This window comes from Sphaeramia orbicularis, chromosome 4 (genome assembly GCF_902148855.1).
Source record: "Sphaeramia orbicularis chromosome 4, fSphaOr1.1, whole genome shotgun sequence".
Lineage (NCBI taxonomy): Eukaryota > Metazoa > Chordata > Actinopteri > Kurtiformes > Apogonidae > Sphaeramia > Sphaeramia orbicularis.
In genome coordinates, this window is record NC_043960.1 from 32,338,708 (window position 1) to 32,366,356 (window position 27,649).

The 27,649-nt window shown below is 36.1% G+C and overlaps 2 protein-coding genes across 2 annotated transcripts; both read right to left on the reverse strand.

The window, feature by feature from the left end:
* Positions 1 to 813: 813 nt before the first annotated feature.
* Positions 814 to 4,407, reverse strand: smx5. Its single transcript, XM_030131543.1, has 5 exons — positions 4,323 to 4,407; positions 4,043 to 4,110; positions 2,070 to 2,100; positions 1,900 to 1,959; positions 814 to 1,506 (listed from the first exon to the last, which is right to left on the reverse strand). Exons 1-5 carry the CDS (start codon positions 4,323 to 4,325, stop codon positions 1,381 to 1,383), a joined length of 288 nt encoding a protein of 95 aa, XP_029987403.1. The 5' UTR covers positions 4,326 to 4,407; the 3' UTR covers positions 814 to 1,380.
* A 1,705-nt stretch (positions 4,408 to 6,112) lies between these two features.
* Positions 6,113 to 27,479, reverse strand: inpp5d (inositol polyphosphate-5-phosphatase D). The gene is given in 28 exon segments (XM_030131540.1): positions 6,113 to 6,567; positions 6,660 to 6,672; positions 6,674 to 7,076; positions 7,160 to 7,357; positions 8,725 to 8,788; positions 8,886 to 9,032; positions 9,114 to 9,201; positions 9,285 to 9,364; positions 10,899 to 11,009; positions 11,088 to 11,177; positions 11,989 to 12,070; positions 13,118 to 13,206; positions 13,312 to 13,420; positions 13,621 to 13,759; positions 15,638 to 15,734; positions 15,818 to 15,935; positions 16,015 to 16,211; positions 16,296 to 16,398; positions 16,880 to 16,986; positions 20,693 to 20,816; positions 20,913 to 20,990; positions 21,086 to 21,163; positions 21,244 to 21,334; positions 21,429 to 21,569; positions 22,877 to 23,021; positions 23,115 to 23,250; positions 26,664 to 26,727; positions 27,169 to 27,479. Coding segments are annotated over 28 exon segments (3,273 nt in total). The 5' UTR covers positions 27,309 to 27,479; the 3' UTR covers positions 6,113 to 6,526.
* Positions 27,480 to 27,649: the final 170 nt, after the last annotated feature.

Consider the following 27,649-nt stretch of genomic DNA (forward strand, 5'->3'; position numbering starts at 1 on the left):
GACTCATTTTTGGTGATATTTTTAACCACACTTTTAAAGTATAGTGTTCTGACATATTTTAAGGATAATAAACAGCCGCGACAGATACTATACTGTTATGAAGAATCCAGACCAGTCTCGGTATAAAGCTTGTTTTTGCTTTTCCAGGCACTTTCAACATTTACACACTTGAGGCTTGTAATTCTTAAATTATATAGGCCCAAGATTAGTATTTGCAAAATACTTTGTAATTTCCTGCAGATATATGGCACTGTTCACATTTCTCACTTTACTGCTGTTGTCATTGTGTAAAAGCACTGTACATACTTGACTACTTTTACTACACCTGGGGATATTCAGAGGGCTCTTACCAACTGTTCTGTTGGTTTAAATGAGATTAAACTATGAAAATGTTGCCAAAAAGCACAGCAGAAATGAATGACAAGTCAAAAGGGTAAACTGTAAATGCAGATAATTGTAGAAAGACAACTCAAATTAGGGTAACTTGTGTGGTGTCAAAGTTCACAATAACAACCATTTAATCTACTGTGCCAAAGTAATTCTGAAGCTACAAAAACACATACTTAGCATGTGGAGGATTAAAATGGTTCTAAATATCATTTCTCACCTCCATGATATAAAACAATATGCATGTCTAAAGTTAAAGTGCCACCTAACGTATTCCTAAACTGATACGAGTACAAAACTATCACTAAATGTAACTAAATGTGTTACTATTCTCAATATATTTCAAGAATCTCTAATCGCTCCATCACATTCAGAACCTGTAATGTCTTTGTGCTTCATTTAACACATTATCACATCTACCATGAGGCCTTGGGATTTTAGTCTTTATTTCCTGTAAATTAAATCATTACAAAAGATGGTTTACTCAGTTTCTTCCAGACTTTTTAAACAGATAAAACTCAAGTGACAGAAAAATGCAAAAAGCTTGACTTGAAATACCTCCATCAAAATATAAATACTTTTATTTCCAAGTGGTGTTAAAAAAGAAGCCAAAAAAAAAAAAAAAAAGAGTCATCTTTTGACAAGACAAGCGACAGCGCCTGCTTCGATGCAACATAAACATTGTGATCTTTACCTCTTTTTGGCTCTGCCGAATCAAAATGCATTTACTTCTGCCATTATTTTTGTTTCCCAAACAAAATGAAGCAGTCTGAAATGAAGACTATACAGCCTATGAGGTAAGATGTACTGTGTTACAAATTATTGTTCACTAATATCAGGAATGCAGCTAACTCTTGGAAAGTATGCACTGATGGGCAACACTTGAAACACGTTCGTACTGAACTTAACTCAGAACTAAAGCAACTTATTTTCCATCCCCCCGGACACAACACCCATCCAGCACCTGATACAAAACCCCAACCCACAGCCGAATCACTGCTTCTGCTGCATTGCTTCTTTTCGTGCAGCATCTTGCAGCAGCTGAGTGTCCACTTCATCTGCAGGCAGCTGAACGTACCGGACCACAGATCCACGGATGAAACAGTTTTTCACAGACAACTGGAGTGAATTAAGACAAGAGATAATGCAGTTTGTACACAACAGCCATTCAGATCGCTTCACGTTTTAGCTGCGCTATACATAGTACATTGAATTAAAGTAGGCTGATTACAGAGTTGTTATTCGTAGTTAATGGTTTTCTTGAGGGTCCATCATCTGGTGACTTTCAAGTTAGTAATAAATATTTGACCAAAATCTGAATCAATTTAAGTTTCACATAAAGACAGGTGACAAATTAACATATGTGTAACAGTAAAGGCTCTTCCTTTAATCTGTCACCCATCAATACAGATCACAAACTTTTACTACTTTACAAATACATATATTGTCTGCAACGGTGAAGTTTCATATTATCAGATTTAAGGTTTGAGGACAGACGACAGAGGAGCCTACCATGTGTGGATATTTCTCTGGATCTGTAACACTGATGTCTGTGAGCTTGATGTTCAGGTACTGAAACACAAACCAAACAGGAGACTGTGATGCCAGATAAGGCCAGAAAACTTCAAATCAGTTAGATCTGAATTTGGCACGAAGACAGATAATGTGAAATAATGTCCAACCTGATCAACAGAATGAAGTGTCCCACAGATGCTGAAAAGAAAATAACAGCCTAAAATCATTACAGGCTTAAAAGACAGCAGATTTTCTTTTTTTTTTCAAATTAGTCAACTGAACAGTTCAAGTCCACATCTCTTAACCGATTGAACAAAGACAAGAGAGTAACACAGCAGATACATGCATGGTGAAGAGCAACTGTAAATACCACACTGTACATCTAAATGTAGACATTCCACATTCTCCATAAACAACTGTCAACTCTAGGACACACTAACAAATAAAATAAAACTACTACAGATATAAAATATTTCACAACAAAAGTTAAGGGCTGGAGCTGAAGCCATACTTAGTTTTTAGCTGTTATATGTACTTTATTGTATTGATGTAGTGTATCATGGATATAATATGCATAATTTGAGTATGTTTTTTTGGATGTAAACTCTAAGCCAGGGACAAGTAAATTTAGAAACAGCAGTACACTCTGTACAGTACATCACTTTCATGCACTGTTTAAACATAAAAACTATATTCACATTGAGCTAAACATCCCATCCATGACCACAAGCCCAGACACAAAAAAACACGGTGTTACAACTAACACAACACTACCTCTATGTCCAGGTTTACTCTCTCTGTGACAGAGGTAATGCATCTGTGTATATGTAGTTGTGCTTTTCATATTTTGCGTAACTACTGCACATTCATGTCAAGAAGCACCGTTTAAGTGTTTTGACTGCATTCCTGAAATACCTTTTGGAGTCTCACCAGCCAGTGGTGGAATATAAAAAAAGGTTTCCACTGCCATACTCTGTACTTCCTTTTATTTAATGGTACATATTTGTACCATGGCATCTCAAAAGCATTTCACATTTTATTCCATTCCAGTAACTTTAGTAACTTTTCAGTTCTCGTCCAGTCAACACCATGCATCTAAATGTAATGATTGTAAATGTTTACAATGAACTGAGGGATTAGGTGTTCCTTTACAGACTGAAACTTTCTCCTCCTTCTTAAGCTTAAGAGGCCATTTAAAATCCCTCTTCGATTCACTGCAAAATGCACTGGAATCAAGCTGAACAACTCTGTTACTCCAAAAGCTGCCTTTTTTGAGATAAATTGTTATTGAATATCATGCAGTTTCAAGAATTAGGCCTACCTATCCAACAGTATCTACAGTAGGTCAAATAGGCTCAACCTTAGACACCCACAACAGTGAAATTTAACACACACATTAATGCAGCACTAAGATGAAAATTCAAACATTCCAGGGCCCACTTTACTGCACAGTGAAAACTGTGACTTTTCACTATTTTTGCTGAAAATACTTAATTTGCTAAGGTTGCACTGGCTGGCACCATTCATTCATGTTCCACTCCATGTAGTTACATCAAAATGTACAGTACTGTGCAAAAGTCTTGGGTCAACTTTAGCTTTCTTGTTTTTGCAGGGTTGAAATGAGTATCTATCTATCTATCTATCTATCTATCTATCTATCTATCTATCTATCTATCTATCTATCTATCTATCTATCTATCTTCTTCAGATACATGAAAATACTGTTAATATGTGCACAGCCTTAACTGACACATAAAAACGGAACTAGAAAAGTTCTAAAGGTTAAAGGTTATTTAATGTGACCCCTGATCCCATGGCAAGAAGCAGGAGTTAGAAACATCTGACATGTGTTGAATGAAACCTGGTATAAACCATCAGAAAATTAATGTAATAAATCTCATATTGTCTGACTAAGAGTCAAAAACATTTAGTGCAAAGGGAGGTCACTCTAAATACTGCCTCTTCGGTTTATTCTGGTTTTTTCTCTGAAATGTTTGTTTCTCCTGCTGTACATCCTGTCCATATATGCAGACTGCATCTGCATGTGTGGTCATTGGAACTTTACTAAACCAACACACCTAATGTTGGCCTTGGACTTGTGGCCAATACTGAATATGGATATGAAATAAAGTGAACCAACCTCAGGTCGTTTTTGAGCTCCACCACCACATCCTTTCCCACCAGCGACTTGAAGAACGAGTAGAAAAGCTGCGAAACAAACAAAACGACACCATAACGTTAACTCGGCGGCGGCTTCGGCGGCTAACTCAAACCTGAACCGAGGTGAAGCCTGTTAGCAAACTACACAACACAGAAGAAAAACAGGGAGCTCTGGGTTATTTCACAGATTGTTTCATATTGAATTTGATCAACTTGCGCGAAATAACATCTGTAATCACACATCCAGAATTATATCTTACCATTTCGCCTCTTGTGCTAGTTCGTCTGCTGTTAATGACGTCACATGCTGTGTTCGTAATATTTCTGCGACAGTTCCAGACTATCTCCACGTGAGGGAGCCAAAGGTACATTTAATGAGGATCAAAATCAACAAAGAAACCCACCAGAACATTATTATCTGTCAGATTCCATATTTAATACCAGACACAATGATTTTTAAAAAATAAACGGACCTAAATATACTGGTTTGTAAATAATTATCGGTCAACTCTAACGTTGTGTAAAGTTTGTCACAAATGCGACATGTTGGTTTAGTGTGCATGAGTCAAAAATCTGCAAAAGTCACATGATATACATATATGGTTTCGAAATAATGAAGGAATAATCTAAAGAAGAAACTAGTATTATCAATGAGTACCAGTTTATAATCTAAGGCAGTTACAGTCCTCAACCCTCAAAGACCAGTTGTGGGTAGCCAAAAGCATCTACTGATCTAAAATGTTTAATCATTTTTGAACCGTTAATCCTAACAATACATGTACATAATTTATGCAAAATGCAGTTTGTTTTGTAGTGGCATCAGATATGACCCATTTGGATGTTCAGAGGTTCTGCAGTGAACATGGAAACACTCATCTAATGCAAAACTGATTCACCAATTAAACCAATGTAGTCTGACTGGTTGTAGACGTTTGTTTTAAGGTTAGATTAGGTTAGGTTGGGTTGGGTTGCTAAAAAGAAAGCCACTTTCCTCTGTTTTGATATTTTAACCTTTGAATTAACTCAAAGCTTCTATAAACATCTAAGTGATCTGTGAATTAAATGTAGAAAAATACCAGATTTTAACTGAAAAATGCAAAACGCAGACAATAACATTATAATAAATGGTGATAAATTAGTAAGGGAAGATTAAATAACTTGGAAGTTGCAACAAAAAAAATAGTTGTAGGTCTTTACATGTTAATGCTTACCACATTTATGAAGACATTGTGCTACATATATATATATATATATATATATATATATATATATATATATATATATATATATATATATATATATATATATTATGTGTGTGTGTGTGTGTGTGTGTGTGTGTGTGTATATATATATATATATATATATATATATATATATATATATATATATATGTTGTTTTTTTTTTTTTACTAAACCACAACCACAACCCCCCCCCCGCCCCCCCTTGTGTCTTTTAGCAATTTTTCACTTATTTGTATACTTTCATTTATATGCATGTTGTTTTATAACTATGTGACAATGGCAATATCTATTCTATTCTATTCTATTCTATTCTATTCTATTCTATTCCTACAAGTAAAATAATGTCAGAAGATCATCCTGAAAGGTGAAATTTCTGCACAAAAATTATAAGTAATGTAATGATGATGATGATGATGATGATGATGATGATGATGATGATGATGATGATTCAAAATTATACCTGCTTAAGTTAAAGTCTTATGTGGAGTTCTGCAATATTTTATCACTACCTTGTTCTTTATATCTATGTCTGGGTGATGACATGTTTACAAATTGCATTTTTAAAAAAGTATTTACTGGCAATAAAGGGGAAAGAGGTCAAATCAAAATTATTATTTTAAAATTCATGTATGAATTATTGAGCTTTTTCCTGAATTGTGTAAACACTTGTTTTTGAGTTAAACATTGCATCTCTAAATCCGATATGGACTACTGTATATGTATACATATTCTGAGGCTGTAGTTCTTAATTGAAACAGCAGATGGAAGCAAATGATAGCAAAGTTAAGAAAGACATACACAAAGGGACTCTTTTTTTTTTTTTTTTTTTTTTTACAGTCAAAGGTAATGATACAAGGTGGTGCACAAAGTCATCAAAACAAGTCACAGTACTGACATCTGAATTTACTGGTGCATTTATTGTACATATTTAAGGCAAACAGGTAATACTGTGAGGCAAATATCCTTTAGTTACTGTATAGTGTGAAACATAATGTGAACATAACAATATTATACATAAGCTTGGTTCAAATGTAGCCCTGTATTATAATGTGAGTTTAGCAGAGGTGTGTGTGAATGTGCTTGTTTCGCTTTGACACAAATATATTGACTGATGTACTGTCAAAGAGGAGGTGATTTGCAAAACCTTCACTCTGGATGTTTCAAGATTCCTTAAAAGCAAGCAGAAAGATGTGTATCGCTGACCTATGCTGCAACACAGGTCTCACTGTACAGGACGGCCCATTTTCCAAACCTCAGGATGCACTGAAGAAAGAAAAGGCAGCATCACATGTACTTTGTTTATTAGGGCATTGAGACAAATATGCAGAACTGGGCACAACTGGCCTTTTCCTTACTATCTTTGTGAGGTTTGAGGTTGGCCAGGCCTTGCTGGTGGCCTGAGTTTACTAGGGAGTTCAGAGGTTTCTCTGTAGTCTCTGGGTTTGGGGGCCAGTTGGTCTGGTGGACCCGGTCTGGACTTAGCGGGAAAACGAGGGCGATTGTTTGCTGCCCCTCCTTCAGAACGTGAGGGCACCACTGGTTTCTTTTGTATTGCAAGATGTGAGGTGTTTGGGGTCGGAGGCTGAGGTTTGGTCTCAGAGCAGGTGAAGGATCGATTACGGGGGGTCGGCACCGGCGGCCGATCTGGCTCTCCTTCTGATGGTTTGGAGGATGAGAACATGGGATCTAGAAGTGTGAGGTGGTCCTTCTGTTGACCATGTGACTTCCCCATGGATCCATACAGCGGATTGTCAAACATTTTTTCATCCTCACTACAAGGACACAAAGGGAGTTAGTCGAATTATGTTGAACACACTGGATTTTAATGATCATTTTATATTGCTTAGATACTTACCCTGGATTTAATGTTTTTCCTGTTGGACTGCGCGCACCTACATCATAACCACTCTTCTTTCCTGTGTCTTTTCCCGAAAGTGGAAGATTTTTTGGTGGCATGCTATAACTCCATCCTTTATCTATCACATTCCCACTTTTGTAGGTCACTCCCATATAACTGGGGTTAGAAATGTCGTGTGCTTGTGAGGCAGAAAACCTGTCAACGAGAAGGAGATAACAAGATTTACCCTGTGAAGTCAAGTCAGAGAAATAGTTTTATACTTTTTCATGGTCAAAACAACATTTGCAAAGCACTGTTATTTTACTATAGTTTATCATGTTTGTGCAAGAGTCTGTTTAGTGCTGTGAGCTGCTCATTCATTACCAAAATATCATTGAGTTTGTGCATACATTTTTTTGTAGAGGGCATGGGCTTTTTTTTTTTTTTTACCCACAAAAATGATTCCCCTCGCTCCAGAATTCATGAGTTCCTCTGTTCTGCTCCTCTACAGGGGCAGCACTAGCTAGCAACACCGTCAATAAACCACCAGCTAACAGTACAAGACAGACTCCAACTCAAACTTCACATAAGCACATGAACATAAACAGATTTTACGTCTGAAGTTTGAATTTTAGCTGTAATTTATGAACATTTAAATCCAGTCAAAATAGAAATAAGAACAAGAAAACTGATGGAAACTACTGGCCTTGCTTGTGCGTCTTTAAGCACCACAGAAGTATTTGACTAATAATACATGTATATTTTATTGCTGTTCATTAAACACTTCATCAGGCACATTCCTGTTTTTAGTCCTATTTATAGACATCAGTAATCACCTTCGACCTGGTACAATGATTACAGATTGAGTCCCAGTTATACATTGCCTACCAGGAATAAATCATTAAATCGATAAATCATCGTTACAACCATTTCATGAGAAATGGTAAAAATGTTTCATTCTAATTTTATCAGTGACATATATTTTAATTTGTGTTTGACAAAGGTAAAAAAGCAAGTTGATTATGAACGAGGAAACAAAAAAGGTTTTGTCATCTGTATTTTTAACTTATTGAATTGAATTATTTTTTTATTTCTGTGACATCATGTTTGGAAATGACAGATACATTTATGAGGGTCTTGATTTAGCTTTTAATTGTCATTGTTCTTATTGTTAAGAAGCATGTATCAAGAAGAGTCCACTTTTACATATGATCCATGATGGTGCTGATACAGAAAATATACACTAAAGAGATGGTAAAAATAGCATACTGTCAGTATCAGTTTCTGTTTTCAAATCCTCTCTTAAAACATACTTTTTCTCTTTGACTTTTAACTCAGTTTAAGCAGTTGGCTTTTATTATTTTAATGTTTAATAAATTTTATTGTTTTTATTAATTCTTTTATGTATTTTATTTGTTCTTCTGTCTGCGAACAACACTTTGGCCCACTGTGTTGTTTTTAAAGTGCTTTGTAAAGTTGAGTTGAGAATGTTTGGAGATCCCCCAAAATTTCACAGATCATGTTTTCAGGGGATCCCTCTGGTTTACACTGAGTTTAACCACAAACTGAAAAAAATATCTCACTTGCTGAGGTCACTGCCTTTTCCTTTTGAAGACACTGGATCATCTTTTTCCACTTTGATGAAATCTGGATAAAGAATAAAATAAGACATAATAAAAGTAAAAGGCTTTGCGTAAGTAAAGACTGTGCTTTGTGGGTTGAATGTGAGGTTTTCTAGACTCACCGTATAATTTCTCAGTGGTTTTCCCCTCAGAGGTGTGTAACTGGATGCCCCCTGTCAGGGTACCTGTCTTTTCACCATGGTGAGTCAGTGTGATCTGAAACTCTGTGTAGCAGAACTGAGCAGCTCTCAGTGCAACACAACCTTCCCCTATGACAAAAACAGAACAAAAAACACCTGTAAGCTCAGCATAGCAGGCCCACATTACAAAGTGTATATAAAGTAAACTACCATATGATTCATCACAGTCTGTGGATTTGACACAGATGAGGATGTGCTGATCCAAAAGGTATTCAGGATCAGAGATAATTGGGGTGAGCTGAAAATGATAGAAAACAGAGGAAAATGATTTTTTGCGCCACAAATCAACATCATTACTAAAAAGCTGCATCCTCACTTTACCTTAACTTGATTGCTGAACAAAACTTTTATGGACCCATCTGAGTTCTCTGTGTTCTCCCCCTCTGATGTCTTGACGGTCTCTGTTGGTGTTTAAGAAGATCTTTGTTGAACCCAAGTGCGTTTTCTATAAATTACCATTTTAAACCATCTTTACCATTTTTTTCTGTTGTACCCCCCTTTAAAGGATGAAAATCTCCAGCCCCCCCTCAACCCCAACAACATTGTAACAATGGCACAATTATAACTTTTATTGAAAGAAACATCAATATTGTAAAATTTTATGCTTTTCCTTGAATAATTTGTTGTACAAATTAAAAATATCTTCAATTTTTGCTTGAACAGTAGAAATAAGCTCAACAAGACTGCTTCTTGAGACAATATTTTTCCAAATAAAAACTGGAAATGGGCAATTATCTTACAACTATGACAATGAAGTTACTTTTTTTTAGAACAACAGACAAATTTTGGCAACAAAGATGAACATTTTAATAATATCAGTGTCTGCTATGAGCCCGTTTCCATTGCACATCTCAGAACATTTAAGTGCAAACTGTACAAACTGTGCAAAAACAGAAACATTGCACATTTTTCTTTTCTCATTCTCCAACCCCCCCCCCCCCCCCCCCCCCCCCCCACACACACACCCACACACACACACACACACACACACAGTTTGAGAAACACTGATTTTAAAGGTACATTGTGCTGGATTTAATGGCATCTAGTGGTAAGACTGTAGACTGCAACCAACTGAATTCCCCTCACTTTACAACCAATATGCAGAAATGGTTCATATGTTATTGTCAGTGTTTGATTTGTCCTTTCTGGGCCACTGTAGAAACATGGTGAAAAATGCAGAAGTCTCTGATGAAGTCCTGCTCCCACTGTGGACATGAACACTTCAATCTGCTTTAGAGCAGTGAAAACATGATTCTTTCAGGTGATGGGAGGAAATATTACTATAAATATATCTAGTTTCTGCACTTAGATCTCCATAAATCTTACCCACTGATGCTATTACACTCATTTTAGTTCAGGGGCCACATACAACCTAACGTGACATAAGGTGGGCCAGACCAGTAAAATAATATAAATAATAGGATAAGAACTTATGAATAATGTCTCCATATTTTTGAGTGAAAAAAGTAAAATTCCATTATGAAAATGTTTATATCTACAAAATGTTCTTGAACATAACATGAACAATACGAACAACTTGAAAATTCTTAAGAAAAATAAGTGCAGTTTTAACAATATTACGCTTTAGTTTATTTATTTACAAATGTGCATTATAACGTACAGATCACAGTACATCTACAAATACACAAAACATTTAATAACAGGCAGAATATTGTTAAATTCCACATGCTTCTCTTAAAACATTTCAGGTTGTTCATATTTGTTCAAATTATTCACATTTTTCGTAAAAAGCTAGTCTGTAAATGCAAATATTTTTGTGTAGTTGTACTTTTCTTACACTAAAACAAAGAGAAAAAATTATGGTTTTCATTATTTATAAGTTATTATGATAGTATTTTTCTGGTCCCCGGGCCGCATGTTTGAGACCTGTGTTTTAAATAATTTTAAAATGGTATTTATAGAATGAAACCTTACTCTCCAAACAGCTGGAATGATACTCAATAAAGAACTTGGTCTTTGATTTGGTCAGCAGGGTGGCCAGACAGTTCATGATCTGTATCCCACCTTGAGGAGCACTGTCTGGATCTGAAACAAAGAAAAACTGATGTCATTCTGCAGTTCAGTAGGAAAGACCATGCATTGAGGCATAGGTGATGATCATACCTTGCTTGGATACAAATTGTGAGGCCACGCCCACTTCAAATGATGCAAATACTGGTGAGTGGTCACTTGTCATGATGTCATTAGTGCACCCTACGTGTGGAGAGTTTGTACCAGTTAATCGTTATTCTACTAATGCACATATTCATATGTATTGTATATACTTATTCATAATACATCCCATACCCAAAGCTTGAAGGAAATACAATAATTAGCATATTCAACTTTCAATGTGTGATATTTTGTGATATCTAGAGGTGAAATATTGGTGGCTTGCATCTCTAGGACGTCCTTAGAGCCAGTATTTTGTTAAAAGGGATATTAACTCTGGTCTTTAGTCATACATACTACGAGGGCCGTTCAATAAGTTCATGGCCTCACCCAGAACAGAACAACACAGACTGATAATTTAGATTTTATTTTTCAACATAATCTCCATTGACAGCAACGCACTTGGTCCATCGATGTTCAAGCATCACTATCCCATCACGAAAGAATGTAACATCCTGTATTATAACAACCAGTATTTCTGGGTGAGGCCATGAACTTACTGAACAGCCCTCGTATGTGTCAATAAAGTACTTTAATGGGAGATGCCTCCTACAATGAAAAACAAAAAAGCAAAAGTCTGTTTTGAGTGACAATAGAAACATGGCAGCACAACATGAAGGGCTTCCTGGAGGAAACTCACTCCATTGTAGATGTAAACAACTCACACAAAGGTAAAGAAAGCACAACAGATACCATATTTTGTCGCGCTTGTTTGTGTATAGTACCTTGCAAATATTTTTTTCATCTTTTTGAGTTTGAAGGAGACATGAAATTGATTTTCTGGGTCTGTAGTTGAAAAACCTCAGAAACCACTGCTTTAAACTAAATAATGTTTTGTTGTAATTGTACTCACCATAAGCTTGGCAGGCAACGTGAACCAGAGGGTACGACTTCCGAAGGACTCGATCACACCATGAGGGCAAATTGTACTTTGTCTAAAGGGCAACAAAGCAGTTTATACCTTAAAAGCAGGTGGATACAGTGCATATTAAGTCCATGTACTGTATACTTACTCTCATAATTACTGTTATTTTTATTGTTTAGACTGGACTGAAAATCATTGTAGATGTATAGACATGTGGACCATGAGTCTGTAATGAACCTTATGGTCATGAAAAAAAAAAATCTATCTGTCTGTCTATCTATCTATCTATCTATCTATCTATCTATCTATCTATCTATCTATCTATCTATCTATCTATCTATCTATCTATCTATCTATCTATCTATCTATCTATCTATCTATCTATCTATCTATCTATCTATCTATCTATCTATCTATCTATCTATCTATCTATCTATCTATCTATCTATCTATCTATCTATCACATTAGAGCAGATAGTTCTTTTGTGACTGTCGCTGTTGTTGTTTACCTGTGTTTTATTTGCTTAGGGGTGGGAGGATGAGGGAGGAGGATGGATTTCTTTTTTTTTACTTTTTCTGTTTGTGGTATATCTTATGTCTGTTCTTGAAAATGTTAAAAGAAATCTATTGAGAATATACATATATATATATATATATATATATATATATATATATATATATATATATATATATATATATATATATATATATATATATATATGTGTGTGTGTGTGTGTGTGTGTGTGTGAAAGCAGGTGGAATATCAGATTTGACCAATTACTGTATGGCTGTGTTGCTTTTCTGACTTCAATATGTAAGAGGGTTGAAATGAAAAATACATGGGAGGTCATGTAATATATGATGGATCAAAGATGCCTGATGGACCAGATCAATACACAAGATCTAAATTCTTGAGACTCTTCATATAAGATTGATCCTGAAGTTGTGTTTGATCGTGAATTTTCTTTAAGCCATAACATGGAAATTAATGGATTTTTTTCAAGATGGGTTCTACAAACCAAAGACTCATGAGTTCAATGCTCTAGTTAACCTTTCTGTTTCTGTAATATATGAAGTTCCACACAGTGAAAAGCCCTCTGAGCAGACATGAGCTCACCCCTGTGGCCTTGGCCTTGGTGTAGGCATACTTCTCTCGCGTGTCTCTTTCAAAGCGATACGTCGGTGCAAATGTAATTTCCTCCTCATCTACAATCGGAAGAAAATTACAAAGCAAATGCAAATCAAAGGGCTGGTTTGACCATCATTGTCTACACTGGTCAGTATGCTGAGGAGGTTTCACCATGTGCTCACCGAAATGCAAAAAGACCTTTCCATCATTCTTCTCCATGCTCAGCTGGTCTTTATTGAGGAGTTCCTGGTACTGCTGCTGTTTGATCTTTGTCACCATGTACTCAGCTTCCTGTGAAGGGAAACAGTGCAAAGTAATGACTTTCCTGCTTAAAAATGTTCACAGCTAAGAGTTCAAACACCTGACACAAACCAAACAGTAGCTACTTTAGGCATCAATCACTCACTTCATATGTTAAAGAAACTCAAAGACTGACAACAATATAACTTTGTTTTATTCCATTTGTCATATTTCTGTCAGTGGCAGCTTACTGTTGATTGAAATTCAACCCTGTAGTTCAAGTCACCGAGCCAGAAGAGGTGTGTGAACCGATGTGTGATGTCAAACGGGTTGAGCTTCTTGTCTCCGAGATTTAAAAATCGCAGGATGCTGATGTAGTTTTGATTACGTCTGCAAAATTGATTGGAAAGACAGCAAAATTATTTTGTGAACAGCCAACTTTTCAAAAAGGGTTTCAGGCTGACTAACACATATAATTACCTCTCATGAAATTGATGCAATAACATATTCTTATTTACACACAGATTTTTATTCCTTATAACAGGAATATTTTGAATAAATGTAAATGAATATAGATGAGTTTTTCTCCAGTAAATGACAGAGCTTCCTGCTTTTTTATGGCTGTAATAATCTTCATGCAACGTAATTTGTGTTTGCATTGTCTTTTTTGAGTAGGTATTTACACCTAACAATATCACACCATTGACACTGAATGGCATAACACATTTCTCTGATTTTGCACATTGTTGAAAACATTGGATTTAAACCAAGTACACAATTTAATAAATTCTATAACACAGGCCAAGTCTTTTTTTTAGACATTTTAATGCTGAAATATTACACATTATAATTAAAAATATATACATTTTTATGGTTTTCTTGTATTATATGTTCTTGGGATTCAACAATGTGTTAAACTCTATGAATATTGAATGTGCGTTGCAGTAAAATGACAAAAGTCAGGTTAATGTGCAGTATAATATGTATTTTTCATGTTGTCATTTTGAGTGATGCTCCATTGTCATCTTATTAGTGTGTTGTACTTCTCATTCAAGATTCAAGATTCTAGAATGTTTATTGTCATTCTATGAACATAATGAAATTTTGCTTACAGGTAGTTCTAGATAAAAACAAACAAACACAAAAACACTCAAGAATATTAACATCAATATAAAAACACTAAAGGGTACGATTTGTTGTACTTCTACTGAATGAATTTCATTCTCGGGGGGGGGGGCAACCCCATCAATGATTAAAAACCAACTGAAATAACAGGCAGGTTGGGACTGAGTTTTCTTATGTATTTTACTTTTTCCACGTATAGTCGGGCATACTTGACCCCCGCAGACGTTCACACTTACTCAAGGTGGACCCAAAGCAGATGCAGAGTCACAGCACACACACAGTGCACCTGACTCTGTGGGAGCCTTAACTTTCACCTGAAATGACCTGTCAGCAGTCTTGGAATTCGCGAGCGTCCCCATCTACATAAATACTTTGTATACCTTACCTGTCTCTCTCTGTATATATCAGTGTATCTCTGTGTCTGAAAGTGACATTTTTTTTACCCCTCCCGACCCGCAGGTAACCCGCTGATCCACTCATCACTAGTACGGCCTTACGTCTGTGGGCGCCACTGTACATGTTCAACTACATCTTAATTAATTAGATTTTATGTTCCGTTTTTACAGTCTGATTGAGTTTCCCGTTGACCATGAAAAATCTCCCATGTTGGTGTGATCGGCCCTTGTCCATGGTCCTGATACTTCATTAGACCATCTCCCACATCACAGGAGTGGCCGTCGCAGAAAATTAAATGTTTCATGTGTTTTTAGTTTGTATTAAAGATGAATGTTCAACTGTTGGGCATATAATAGGGCCTACCGTTAACTTAAAAACAAATTAGGCCTGTTGATTGCTGGATTTTTCATGATTTAAACCCCCCCCCCCCGTTTTTTTTTTTTTGACAAATCTCACCCTTTGTATATCAAAACTATGTACATTATATATAGAAAAGTTCGTCACTTCAGTCATAAATGCTGAAATCTTCAACTATTAAACTGGATCATTTCACAGCAGATGAGTCAGACTGGCCATAAGTATGTTTATGGGCTACAATGTTCTGAATTTATCTAGAAGATGTTCTTAATTAAACACTGAAAATTACAAATGATGGACTGTACAGTGGTTCACATCTTCATCATGTTTACTGTGGCCTGTATGCAGCCTGGGAGACAATACCCAGGGTTCTGTACTTGTCTGTCTTACCTGAGCTTCTTCTCACTTCCAGAGGTCAGGTGACTGTTGACAAAGCCAAAGGATGTACCGTTGAACATAAAGGAAACCCCCACTGCTCCCTTGTTTCCTACAGAACAAATCTCACAGTCAACACCAGTGTCTCCGTGTGTAAAGCAGTTCAGTGTTTAATGGAGAAGTGGAACTGCTTACCCAGAGTGTTGGCAATCCCCGTCTTCACACTGTCTGAGAAAACATGGGAGATTCTGTTCTCATGCTCAGGCTTTGCTAGAACCATGATGCGGATGTTCCACAGAGTGTGAATCGCCACCTGGAGATCAGTGGAAGCATCCATGTACGCATGTTTCTCTGCACAGCGTTCATCACAAACTTTGTTTTTTGTCACTTACTTGTTTAAAGCTGATATTTGTGACGTTCCTCAGGACGCTCTTCACTGTATCTGCCCACTCCCTCTCACCCAGAGGATCCTCCTGAGTCCCGATGACGTAGATATCATGTGGGATGTGATCTGCGGTGTCGTCTAGAGTCTTCCCTTGGCCCTTACACTGAAACCATGAGCTAATATTGTTGGGCGGTCCGGCATTCCCTGTAGGTTTATGGAGATGTGTTTTATTGAAGAATTAGTTTACATTCAGATTTACTCAGACATTCAAGATGTTCATATTATTACCCATGTTCCAGGTGCCGAGAAACACTGAGATCATATCTGGCTCAGGCTTTTCAGAGTGTTTGTTCTTCATTTGTTGTAATAACTGGCAAAAACCCTCTCTTTTCTAGTATGACAGAAAAATACTAATTAAAAAGCATTGTACCATATTATGTATGCATGAGTCAGAGGATTCAGTGTACAGTCATGGAAAAAATTATTAGACCACCCTTGTTTTCTTCAATTTCTTGGTTATTTTAATGCCTGCTACAAATAAAGGTACATTTGTTCGGATAAATATAATGATAACAACAATAATAGCTCAGAAGAGTTTAATTTCAGAGCTGATATCTAACCACTTTCCGTGTTTTTTTGATAAAAACCAAAATCACTTCAGTTCTTACATCAATAGTTGTGGCATTCTACTGACAAAAACAGTGCTTTTAGGAATTCCGTGTTTTCTTTTCTGTCTGTTTTAGTCACATGATACACACAGGAGTTAGTACTTGATTGCATAACCATTGTTTTTGATGACTTTTGATGGTCTAATAATTTTTTCCGCAACTGTATACAGGTTATACACCACACCGCATTGAGTGAACGATTACCTTTGTGTCATCAAACACAAACTCTTTCCGCTGTATCTTCTCTTTTTCTGTTTCCACCACTATGACCAGCTTAGCATGCATTTTCTGGGATTTCACCAACTGTAGAACTGAGTAATAATCATTGCAATTAATTTAAAAAAAACATTATTTTGACGTTTTTGTTTAAGATTAAGAGCCTTCAACTCTGCTAGCAGTCCTCTAAGTCAGTAGTTTGAGTCAAATGTTTGTTTTTATGCTGAAGTATTCACTATGCTACAGCTAACATGGTGTTAAATGTGTATGTGTACAACCCCCTGCACAGAAAAATTAAGATGTGTACAATGTAAATAAAAAAACAGAATGCAATCTTTTCCAAATCTTATAAAGCCATATTTTATTCACAACACAGCATAGAAACTGTAACTTGAAAATTTGATGGCTGCAACATGTGTCCAGAAAGTTGGGACTGGATCAACAAAAGGAAGAAAAAGTAAGTGGTACCAAAAAGAAACAGCTGGAGGAACATTTTACAACTATTTAGGTGAATTGGCCACGGGTGAGTAACATGATTGAACACATAAAGAGCATCTTAGAGAGGCAGAGTCTTTTAAAAGGTCCAACAATCTGTGAAAAACTGCATCTGCAAATTGTGGAACAATTTCAGAATGAGGTTCCTAAATGTAAAATTATAAAGACTATGACCCATGAAGACCCAAATATACACCAGTGATCAAAAGTATCTCCTTATCTAAACTGTTTAATACCTGTTGATCCACTAATCTTATCAATCCATGTAAATAATACAGTTTATCATCTTTTCATGGTCATCAGATATGACCCATTTGGACATTCAGAGGCTCCATAGTGAACAGAGAAACACTGTCATCTTCTACAACATTGATTCACCAGTAAAACCCAGTAGATGGAGACACTTGGATTATATTCAGTTAATTATATATTTTACTGAAAAAGTCACCTTTTCTCAAGTTTTCACTGTTTTTGGTATGATAACCCTCAAATGTAATCTCAGCATGATGATTAAAGTACATGATCAGTTAAATAAATATGGGAAAATACCAGATTTTCATGAAAAAAAATGCTAAATAGAGAGGATAATATTATGATAAATGGTGGTACATCACTTAGGAAATGTTAAATAGAGAAAAAAAAATAATTTGGGAACTGCCAAAAAAGTAGCACTGGATCTTTATGGGTTAATGTGGAAAAATCTCTGTGCACAAGGAAAAAAATGAAAATTAATATAGGATACCCACTATCCTCAGGCCCTCAGGCAGCACTGCATTCAAACCAGGCTTGATGGTAAATTGTATGTATGTGCCTAGAAGTCAGAACTGACCATTATCCATAAACACTGTCATCCTTGGCCAAATTTAAACTCAAAAGAGGAAAAGTGAAAAACTGTCTTCTGGCTTGTTATTAGCGCTCAGTTCAGAAACCAACATCTTTGATGGTATGGGGGTGCATCAGTGCTTACTGAATGGGCTTGAACATCTGGAAAGACCTCATCAGTACTGAAGGTACAGACTTTAGAACAGGGGTTTGAAACTCATTTTCTTTCAGGGGCCACATTCAGCCCGATTTGATCTCCAGTGGGCCAGACCAGTAAAATTATATTATAACCTATAAATAATGACAACTCCAAATTTTTGTGTTTATTTTAGTGCAAAAAACCCCCCATTAAATTATGAAAATACTTACTTTTATAAACTATCCAAACAAAAAAGATGTGAATAACCTAAAAGAACCTGAAATTTCTTAAGAGAAATGAGTGCAATTTTAATAATATTATGCCTCAACTTATCATTTATACATGTGCTTTATGGATCAGATCTACAAAGAGACTAAACATTGAGTAACAGGCAGAAAATTGTTAAAATTGTGCTTAATTTTCTTTAGACATTTCAGGTTATTCATATTTGTTGAGGTTATTCACATTTTATTGTTACAGGATTGTTGGTAAATGTAACTATTTTCATAATTTAATGTTATTTTTTGCACTAAAAGAAAGACTAAAAATTGAAGTTGTCATTATTTATAGGCATAGTGAAATATTTTTTCCAAATCAAACTGAGAAGAAAATATGCAGTCATTAGTTTTTGTAGGTTATTATGCTATTATTTTACAGTACATCATATTGGTCTGTACGTGGAACCTGAACTAAAATGAGTTCAACAGCCTTGACTGTGGAATTTTTGCACTTTGCAAATTCATCCCACGGGCCGCGTTGGAACCTTTGGCGGGCCACATTTGACCCCCGGGCCACATGTTTGAGACCCCTGCTTTAGAACAACATCCAGTCAACATCTTTTTCAGGGAAGGCTTTGTATATATCAGACACAGAAGAGTCCAGGTGCTGAACCATCCTGCCTGTAGTCCAGACCTTCACCAAGTGTAAATATCTGGTGAATCATCAAATGAAAACTAAGACAAGCATGACCCTGGACTGTTGAGCAGATAGAATCCTATTTTAGAAAACGATAGGACAACATTTCTTTCTCAAAACTCCAGCAGCTGGTCTCTTCAGTTCCCAGATGTTTACAGATAGTTGTTACAGGATAGAAGATGCTTCACAGTGGTAAATATGGTCCATCCCAACTTTTTTATGACATATTGCTACCACCATATTGAAAATTACCTTAATTTTTTTCTTAACCCATAAAGACCCAGTATTAATTTTGTGGCAGTTCTCAAATAAATTTGTCTCTGTTTTTAACATTTCTGAACTAATTTCTTATCTCAATTTACTCTAATATTGTCCTCTGTACTTTGTATTTTTAAGTGAAAATCAGCTATTTTCCTATATTTAAGGTACTAAATGTGTAGATGTTTATTAAAGCTCAGATTAAAGTTGAGGGTTATTATATCCAAAACAGAGAAAACTGAAGAAAAAGATCAATTTTTCTGCAAAATATATCATAAATTGAGCATCCACTGTCACTGATCCAACTCCATGGGTTTTACTGGTGAATCAGTGTTGTAGAAGATGACGGTGTTTCCATGGTAACTAACTGTTTCCTCAGGGGGGTCCTCCACACTGGGAGCTGTGTCTGGTCTGCTAGTGGGGGTACTGTCCTTGGGTCCCTTTGGCCCGGCTGGCTGGGGGTCCTCCCTTCGATGTGGGGGTCCACCTGTCTGTCGGAGTCGGGGGGCCTGGGTGCTGGTCCCCCCGATGGCACGGCCTGCGGCTCCTCCCAGTGTGGACGGCCCCAAAGGCGACGTTTCCTTGATCCTCAGTGCCATGCCATGTCTCCCTGTTGTGTGCGTGTGCGTGTGTGTGCGTGTGGGCGTGTGTGTGTGTGTGTGTGTGTGTGTGTGCGTGTCTAGTATGGAGGGTGGGAGGGAGGGGTTTTCTTTGTAATTGTTTTTCTGTTTTTATTGTGTAATTGTTTTTAATTCTGTAAAGCACTTTGTGTTGCATCTGTGCATGAAAAGCGCTTTATAAATAAAGGTTGATTTGATTTGAACTACAGAGCCTCTGAACGTACATATGGGTCATATTTGATGACCATGAAAAGATGACAAACTGGATTACACCAATTATTTACATATATTGGTAGAATTAGTGGATCGACAGGTATTAAACAGTTTAGATCAGTGACTGGTTATGGTTGCCGGTGGACGTTTGGGTCTTTATGGGTTAATATAAGACATTCTCGTAATTAACACATTTGTCCTGTTTTCTATTCTCTATGGTGAATAAAATATGTTTACAAGACTAGTAAACCATTGCGTTGTGTTTATATTTACCTTTAACAACATGTTCCAACTTTTCTCTAATTGGGGTTGTAAATAGATATGAATGTTATGACTTACTTTTATTGTGAACAAAATATTTGTCTTCAGGCCCATCTTTTGACTTCTTAAAGTATAGCTTTCCACTTTCAACATCCACTTTCAGGATCATCCTCGTGGATATACCAAGAGATTCTTGTTTGACCTGCAAGTAAAAATTGAAAATTGATGTTTGCCATATTTTATTGTTTTATTTTGCTATTCTGTTCTGTAATAACCCAAACTTATTTTAGAGAAGTACCTCAAATATGACAATTGGTATGAGAGATTTTGGATGGCCTCCATCATACCCGACAAGCTCAAACACAGCACTTTTAGCCTAAAAACAGACACAAAGACGTGTTGGTCACTGACATCATCTGTTACTAAGCAGAATTGTTGGTGATCAGTCAAAAAAGCTCCATGGTTCTTCACCTTATCCTCTATCGAGTAGAGCAGTTTTGTCAGTTGCTCAAGTCTTGAAGAGACAGACTGACATGAATCAGCAGAAACCTGAAAATAAATGGAAAGTAAATGAAAAGACAGGCTTTTCCATAGTCATAAATCTACACTAGATGAGAAGTAGCACACACTTGTTTTGGGAAGTGTCCGATCCCTGGGGAGAGCTGCTGGTCCAAGACTCTCTGAAAGACCTCCAGAGCTGGCAGGATGCGAGAAATTTCACTGCATCGCAAAAACACACACACACAGCCCTTTGTATTCTAATGACACACTGAGATCATCATGAGTCATTTCTGCTGTGAACTGATGATCATACCTGTGTAAGTTTTTGCAGATCATCATTATTAGCTTCTTCAGACCAGGAAGGTTGGGGTTACCATTTTGCATTTGTTCAACATCCAAGCAGACCGAGGTCCTGAAGTATTCCTGAATGGCCATCTGATATTCCTCAGGTATTCTGGATGATGTAACACAGGAGTCACATGATAGAATGAACGCTGTTATCTCATGTTTCATGTCTCAGTTAGCATTAGCCATAGCATACGTCAGATGAACTTCCTCACCTGGGAATTGTAGTTGTTTTTGTTGTACTTTATATTTTATCATTAATTGGCAGAATTTTTGTGTCATTTGGAAACATGTTTTGGTTTTGTTTTGTCCTTTAAATTACATTATTGTAATCTTTCCTCTGAGATTTTGTTTTACAATTCATGTTCATGTCACTATTCGTATAAAAAACAACCTAGTGAACATCATTTCCAATTTTTCTGCTGTCTACAATCGTCATCTACACCATTAAAGCATTAAAATATTGACTTAAACTACGTAATATCATGTTACTTACTTAATGTTTATAAAATGAACTGTCTTTTTTTTTTCTGGAGAGGTTATGAAAATATAAAATATTTTCAAATATTTTTAATCACTCATTTAAAATAAGGGTACATTAATTAGCACAGGTTAATATGGACATAAATATTACCAAAAAGTTACCTAATGCATTTTGTAATCATTTACTAACGTTCATGCTAACTCCAACATACATCATTGAATAACTTATAAAGATGATAGTACTGTTAGTTAATAAATTAATACAATAATTATAAGCAAAAATAACATTAATACATACAACTTCCTGTTTTATTTTTATGTTTATATGCTATTTAAGGCACCATTAGTATATGGGTCATAAAGGTGTTAATATGTACATGGCATGTACAGTCAGGTCATGCCATTCATTTGAAGAATGGGGGCTTGTGTAGGATTAATGATATCTTTATAAATTATAAAATAAAATGGATACTATTATTAGATAATGCATATAACTGGACTAAGTAATGTTTTTGTGGCAGGTGTTTGGCTCCAGGCTAAAGTTAGTAAGATCTGGTTCCTCTTTTTTGATAAATAGGTGATTTTAGTTTTTGCTTTTAGTTCTTTATTTCTCATTGTGGTCATGTGGCTTTGCCTGATAAAGGTACATAACCACCAACTAATCCTCTAACACGCCTATTAAGCAACAACTAGTTTGACTTCTACAATGGGTGCTGCCAAACACTAATGGAAACTATTACATTTGATGCTTCAGTTCGTTTTCACCTGGTCAAATAATGACACATGATCACACCCCAGAAGTCCACGCTTGGGGATCATCACCTTATAAATGCTGGATATTATTAGATCATTCTAAAAACATTTGCATGATGACCCATCAGATTACATATAGTAGAGCTTGTGCATAGTTATTCAGGTATTATGTCACCATACGTAGACATGTCCATGTGCTGCAGTCTCATCAGGTAGGTGTCTGATAGTGACTTGCACGCCTGCTCAGAGGTGTTAGAGTCACTTTCTTTCACATCGTTGGCGGGAAAGTTCCTGGGTGGAAGCTGAGGTGGAAGATTATTAGGTTCTGTGGGAAAAACAAGATGGTTAGGATTTTTTTTAGTGGATGGATTCTGCTTTGAAGTGTTGCTACTGTGTAAATGAAGTGGCGTTGTCTGACCTGGCTCCTCTTCTACCTCCTCCTCCCTCTGGACTGAAAACTGCAGATGCGTAACCAGACCCATGTTGGGACTGTAATACGCCTCCACCAGCTCAGACAACGTAGAGAAGAACCTGATAGGAACTCCTTCAGATGCCTGAAGAGCAGACAGATAATCCTCCTCAAACCTCTGTAGAGCTGACATGGAAGACACTATGGTTTCTGTAGTGACTGAACCAGGTGACATAAGCTTTGTGTTTCTTCTAATGTGATATATCGACATGAAGCATGTGTAGTGAGATGTGTTCAGTTATGTTCAATTATCTGTAAGAGCTTTTCTGAAACTCACTTTAGTATCTCTCACCACAAAGATTGTTTAATCACACAGATAAGATTCAAATGTTTGTCAGTGAGGTCTTGTTTATGTAACAGTCACACTTTACACTATTCTTACATCCTATATATCCTATTATATATCGACACCCAGGAAAGTAAAAGTTTTGGATGAATAATTGCCTTACTTGGAAACAGCAAGATGCAACAGTTTTTTTTTTTCTGAATTATTTATTTTTATTTTATGAAATGTTCTTTGCAGTGGACAGTGTTTTTTTTTGTTTTTTGTTTTTTTTTAAATTTCTTTCTTTTTAGTCCAACTAGATAGACAGTTGGTATCAGTTGTCATTCATTTGTCGTCCAAAACAATTTTTCAAGAATCTTCTTCTCAGAAATCATCAGTCAAAATGACTTGATATTTGTGATGGAACATCTTTTGGGTAAGCTCTAGCAAGTTTGCTCAAAGAATTGGAAAGTATTGATTTTTTAATTTTTTTTTATGAAATTTTGAATTTTTTAGAATCCCCATTGGTTTATAATGGGACACATTTCAAAGTGCTAGAACTTGGAAACAGCTGAAAATACTGATATAATTACTATTGGCAATAGAAAGGAAGTCACACATGGGCTTTCATTTGGTGCCATGACCTTTGACCTTGAGTGACCTTGAAAGGTCAAACCCAGAGTCATCTATGTCCATATTCTAGAAACTCCTTCTCCAAACCATCATTCAGAATCAATTGAAATTCATAGCAGAGGTTCCTTGGGGTAAGGTCTACCAATTTTGTTTAGAGAATTGAGAAATATTGATTTTTATTTATTTATTTATTTATTTATTTTTATTTTAAAAATCCCCATTAGTTTATAATGGGAAACATTTCAAAGTGCTATAACTTCAAAACACTTGAAGATATTGAAATAATTACTATATCAATAGATAGGAAGTCACATATGGGCTTTCATTTGGTGCCATGACCTTTGACCTTGAGTGACCTTGAAAGATCAAATGAATGCCAATTAATGTCTTTAAATATGCCATTGGACTACAGGACCCTTGGTCCTATTTTTTTTAATAAAGCTGTGAAACCCTTGTCACCTACAGAGGACAAAAATGCATTGCTGGGTCTCAGAACGATATCAGTGCTTGTAAATTTCAGTTGAGGATTGCAAACTGACCGGCCATATTTTAATGCCTCACTGAAAACTTGATTATATAAAATAATATGTAGTTAATTTATCTTTTGTTTAATGCTGTGCTAGTGATATTCAGCTGCAGAGTTCAGAGGTCATTGTCTAATGAGACCATCACAACCTAAAGAAAGTCCAGTTCCTGAACTGACCAGGACTCATTCTTAAGTTTACATCTGAAAACAGAACCCAATTCAATGTGACATATTCTGGACAAACATTAACTACCTAATAGCCAGTAGCTTAAACACCATTCATCAAACAACACTGTTTAACAACAAGATTAACTTCCACTTTACTGTTAGTTGTGGTTACTTCTCTATTGTTAATCTTTAACCAAATGTTTTGTAATGTACAGTCCATTTTGCATTGACCACAGTGCAGCCTTTTTAACATCCTTTTTACTGTTTGGCTTGGAGAAAATATCCTGTTGTTAAAGGTCAAGGGGCAAATGTTCAAGTGAAGTCACAAATCACCAGTGGGAAAGTCAACATGTAAGTCTTTTATGATAAAGTCAGCAAACCTGTGGTTTGAATGTCTGTCACATGACACTCACACTTATAAAAATAGCTTTTGGAGTTCTTGACATGTTTTTGGCTTTACTCAAACTTGATTTTAGACATCTTATGTAGAACTCAGTAATCTGCCTTTGTTTTTTATTTTTTATTTTTTTTTATTTATGTCAATGCAGGGATGCTTCAGGGAATTTGGGGCCCCACGAAAAAAATATCACTTTGGGCCCCAGCACTTTAATACCACAAACCTGTGCAAGACTGATGGGAAAGGTGCAAGCCATCTTTTACTTCTTTAAAAAAAAAACACAATAAAAGTAGTAGATTTTTTTTCCCACTGATAAAGCAAATACTATTAAAATCTAATTTTACTTTTTGGATGGAGGTATATTTACTGGCATCAAGTAGGAGCTCTGGCACCGGGCGGGACCAAACCATATCATGAAATAAGGAGGGGGGAGATGGGCTTTTGTTTGGATTTTGTTGTTTTTGCCAAAAACAAAACAAAACAAGTGGTGCCAGGCACAACAAACCCCACCCCTTGCATGTATTGTAGCTTATTTTGGCATGGATCCAGCTGATGTCATCATGTCTATGTGTGTGTTGATGTCAGCATAGACATAGACAGGATAGACAAATTTCACCCGTTATAAATAAATGGGAAAAAAAAAAAAAATCTTTTTTTCCCCATTTACTTATAATGGGCAAAATTTCACATCTATAAAAACAACAATTTTGTTTCAATTTACTTCAGACTTGGCACATATATAGAGGCTATTGATATGCTGACATCAGCACATGCATAGACATGATGACATCAGCTGGATCCACGCCAAAATAAGCTACAATATGTGCGAGGGGCGGGGTTTGTTGTGCCTGGAACAACTTGTTTGATCCTGTTTTCATTAGACCTTCATTTACACACATGTTGTCAAGAATTTTACAAGTAAAGATTACTGACATATTAGACTGTTAAAACACATAAGCAGTAACACCCAAATCTACCCAAACATCTATTCTATTCTATTCTATTCTATTCTATTCTATTCTATTCTATTCTATTCTATATTTGAGGTTGAAATACACAGAGTAACAGCCACTTTGGCATTGGTGATGTAGTCCACTGAGCCATCTGACGTTACTCTGTTACATTGTCTTTACCACAAACTGCGTCACAAATTGTGTCTTTATTTATGTGGTAAAATTATCTTCTAAACTGAAACAAACATACACACCACATACATATTTTTCTGGAAGTGTGGACAGACAGACAGACAGACAGACAGACAGACAGACAGACAGACAGACAGATAGATAGATAGATAGATAGATAGATAGATAGATAGATAGATAGATAGATAGATAGATAGATAGATAGATAGATAGATAGATAGATAGATAGATAGATTATCCACATATAGTGCACTTCTAACATGAGGCTACAGCAGCATTGCAGTTACCTGTGGACCGGTCCCTTTTATATTTGATGGGATACACTGATCAATAATTAACTTCCCATTTCTGAATATTGACCTACCTGGACAGAAACCTTCTTATCCTCATTTGGCAGAATTCTGTATGTGTAAACACAGTTCTGGTATCTGTGGTCAAAATAATAAAATGCAAATGTCTGTAACTTGAATATGACATGCAGAATAAAACAACACGGTAACAGGGTGTGTTCAGCGTTGAATGTGCAGAAGAAAAGCTAAGCTTATTTTGGTAGCATTTTTGACAACAGTTTCCTCATAAAAATGACATGAATTGCAAAGGGCAAAAGGTGTTTCTTAGTGTCAGCACAGTATGCAAATAAAGGGGAACTAGTCTTTGTTGCAGTGTGTATGTGCAAAAATGTGTTGTGATGGATATGAAGGGTAACTTTTAGCTATGTAATGTATTTTTTGTCAGTTTTTTCCTTTTATTTAAGACACTGTTTAATGTTTCATAAATAAGGAAGAAATATCATCCACCACTGGTTCTTTGAATCTTTTTTACAATAATCTGACAACTACATGGGTTGAATTCAAGTAATGTGTACTTACAAAACACAGAGGGCATACGCTCCCTGTATGGATTCACTGTCCCGGATAAGGAAGCTTCCATCTCTTGCTGCTTTGGAAAGTAGGTCCTCAGCTTGGGATCGAGTTATATTTCCATGGCGCCAAGGTTGATAACCTGCCATCCTGATTCTCACCTAAGAGAGTGAACTTAAAGACTTTTACATCTGCTCTCAAAACTATTTTCCAACAAAGTAGACTTAAGCCTCTATCGGATTATTGTCATCTTTCTCTGGGCACAGTTTTAAGCCTCCTCTTTCACTTGTTCATCCTCTGTCTCTGAAAGCTGTGTAAAAGGAAGCTGCTCAGCTCTGAACTTCCTCATTTGTGAAGTTAAACAGAGGAGGGCTCTGGTGCCTCCACTTTGACTGTTATATGACAGAGCTGTAAATGGAAATCCAGCTTTCTCTGCTGGGTACAAATCTTTATCACATTACTGTAATCGTTACTGTAGTTTTGAACACTT

Coding starts and splice junctions, on each gene's coding strand:
- smx5 (XM_030131543.1), bottom strand. Junction 2,101..4,042: donor GAGCTCAAAAACGACCTGAG/GTTGGTTCACTT, acceptor TTTTCTTTTCAG/CATCTGTGGGACACTTCATT. Junction 1,507..1,899: donor CAGAGAAATATCCACACATG/GTAGGCTCCTCT, acceptor AATTCACTCCAG/TTGTCTGTGAAAAACTGTTT.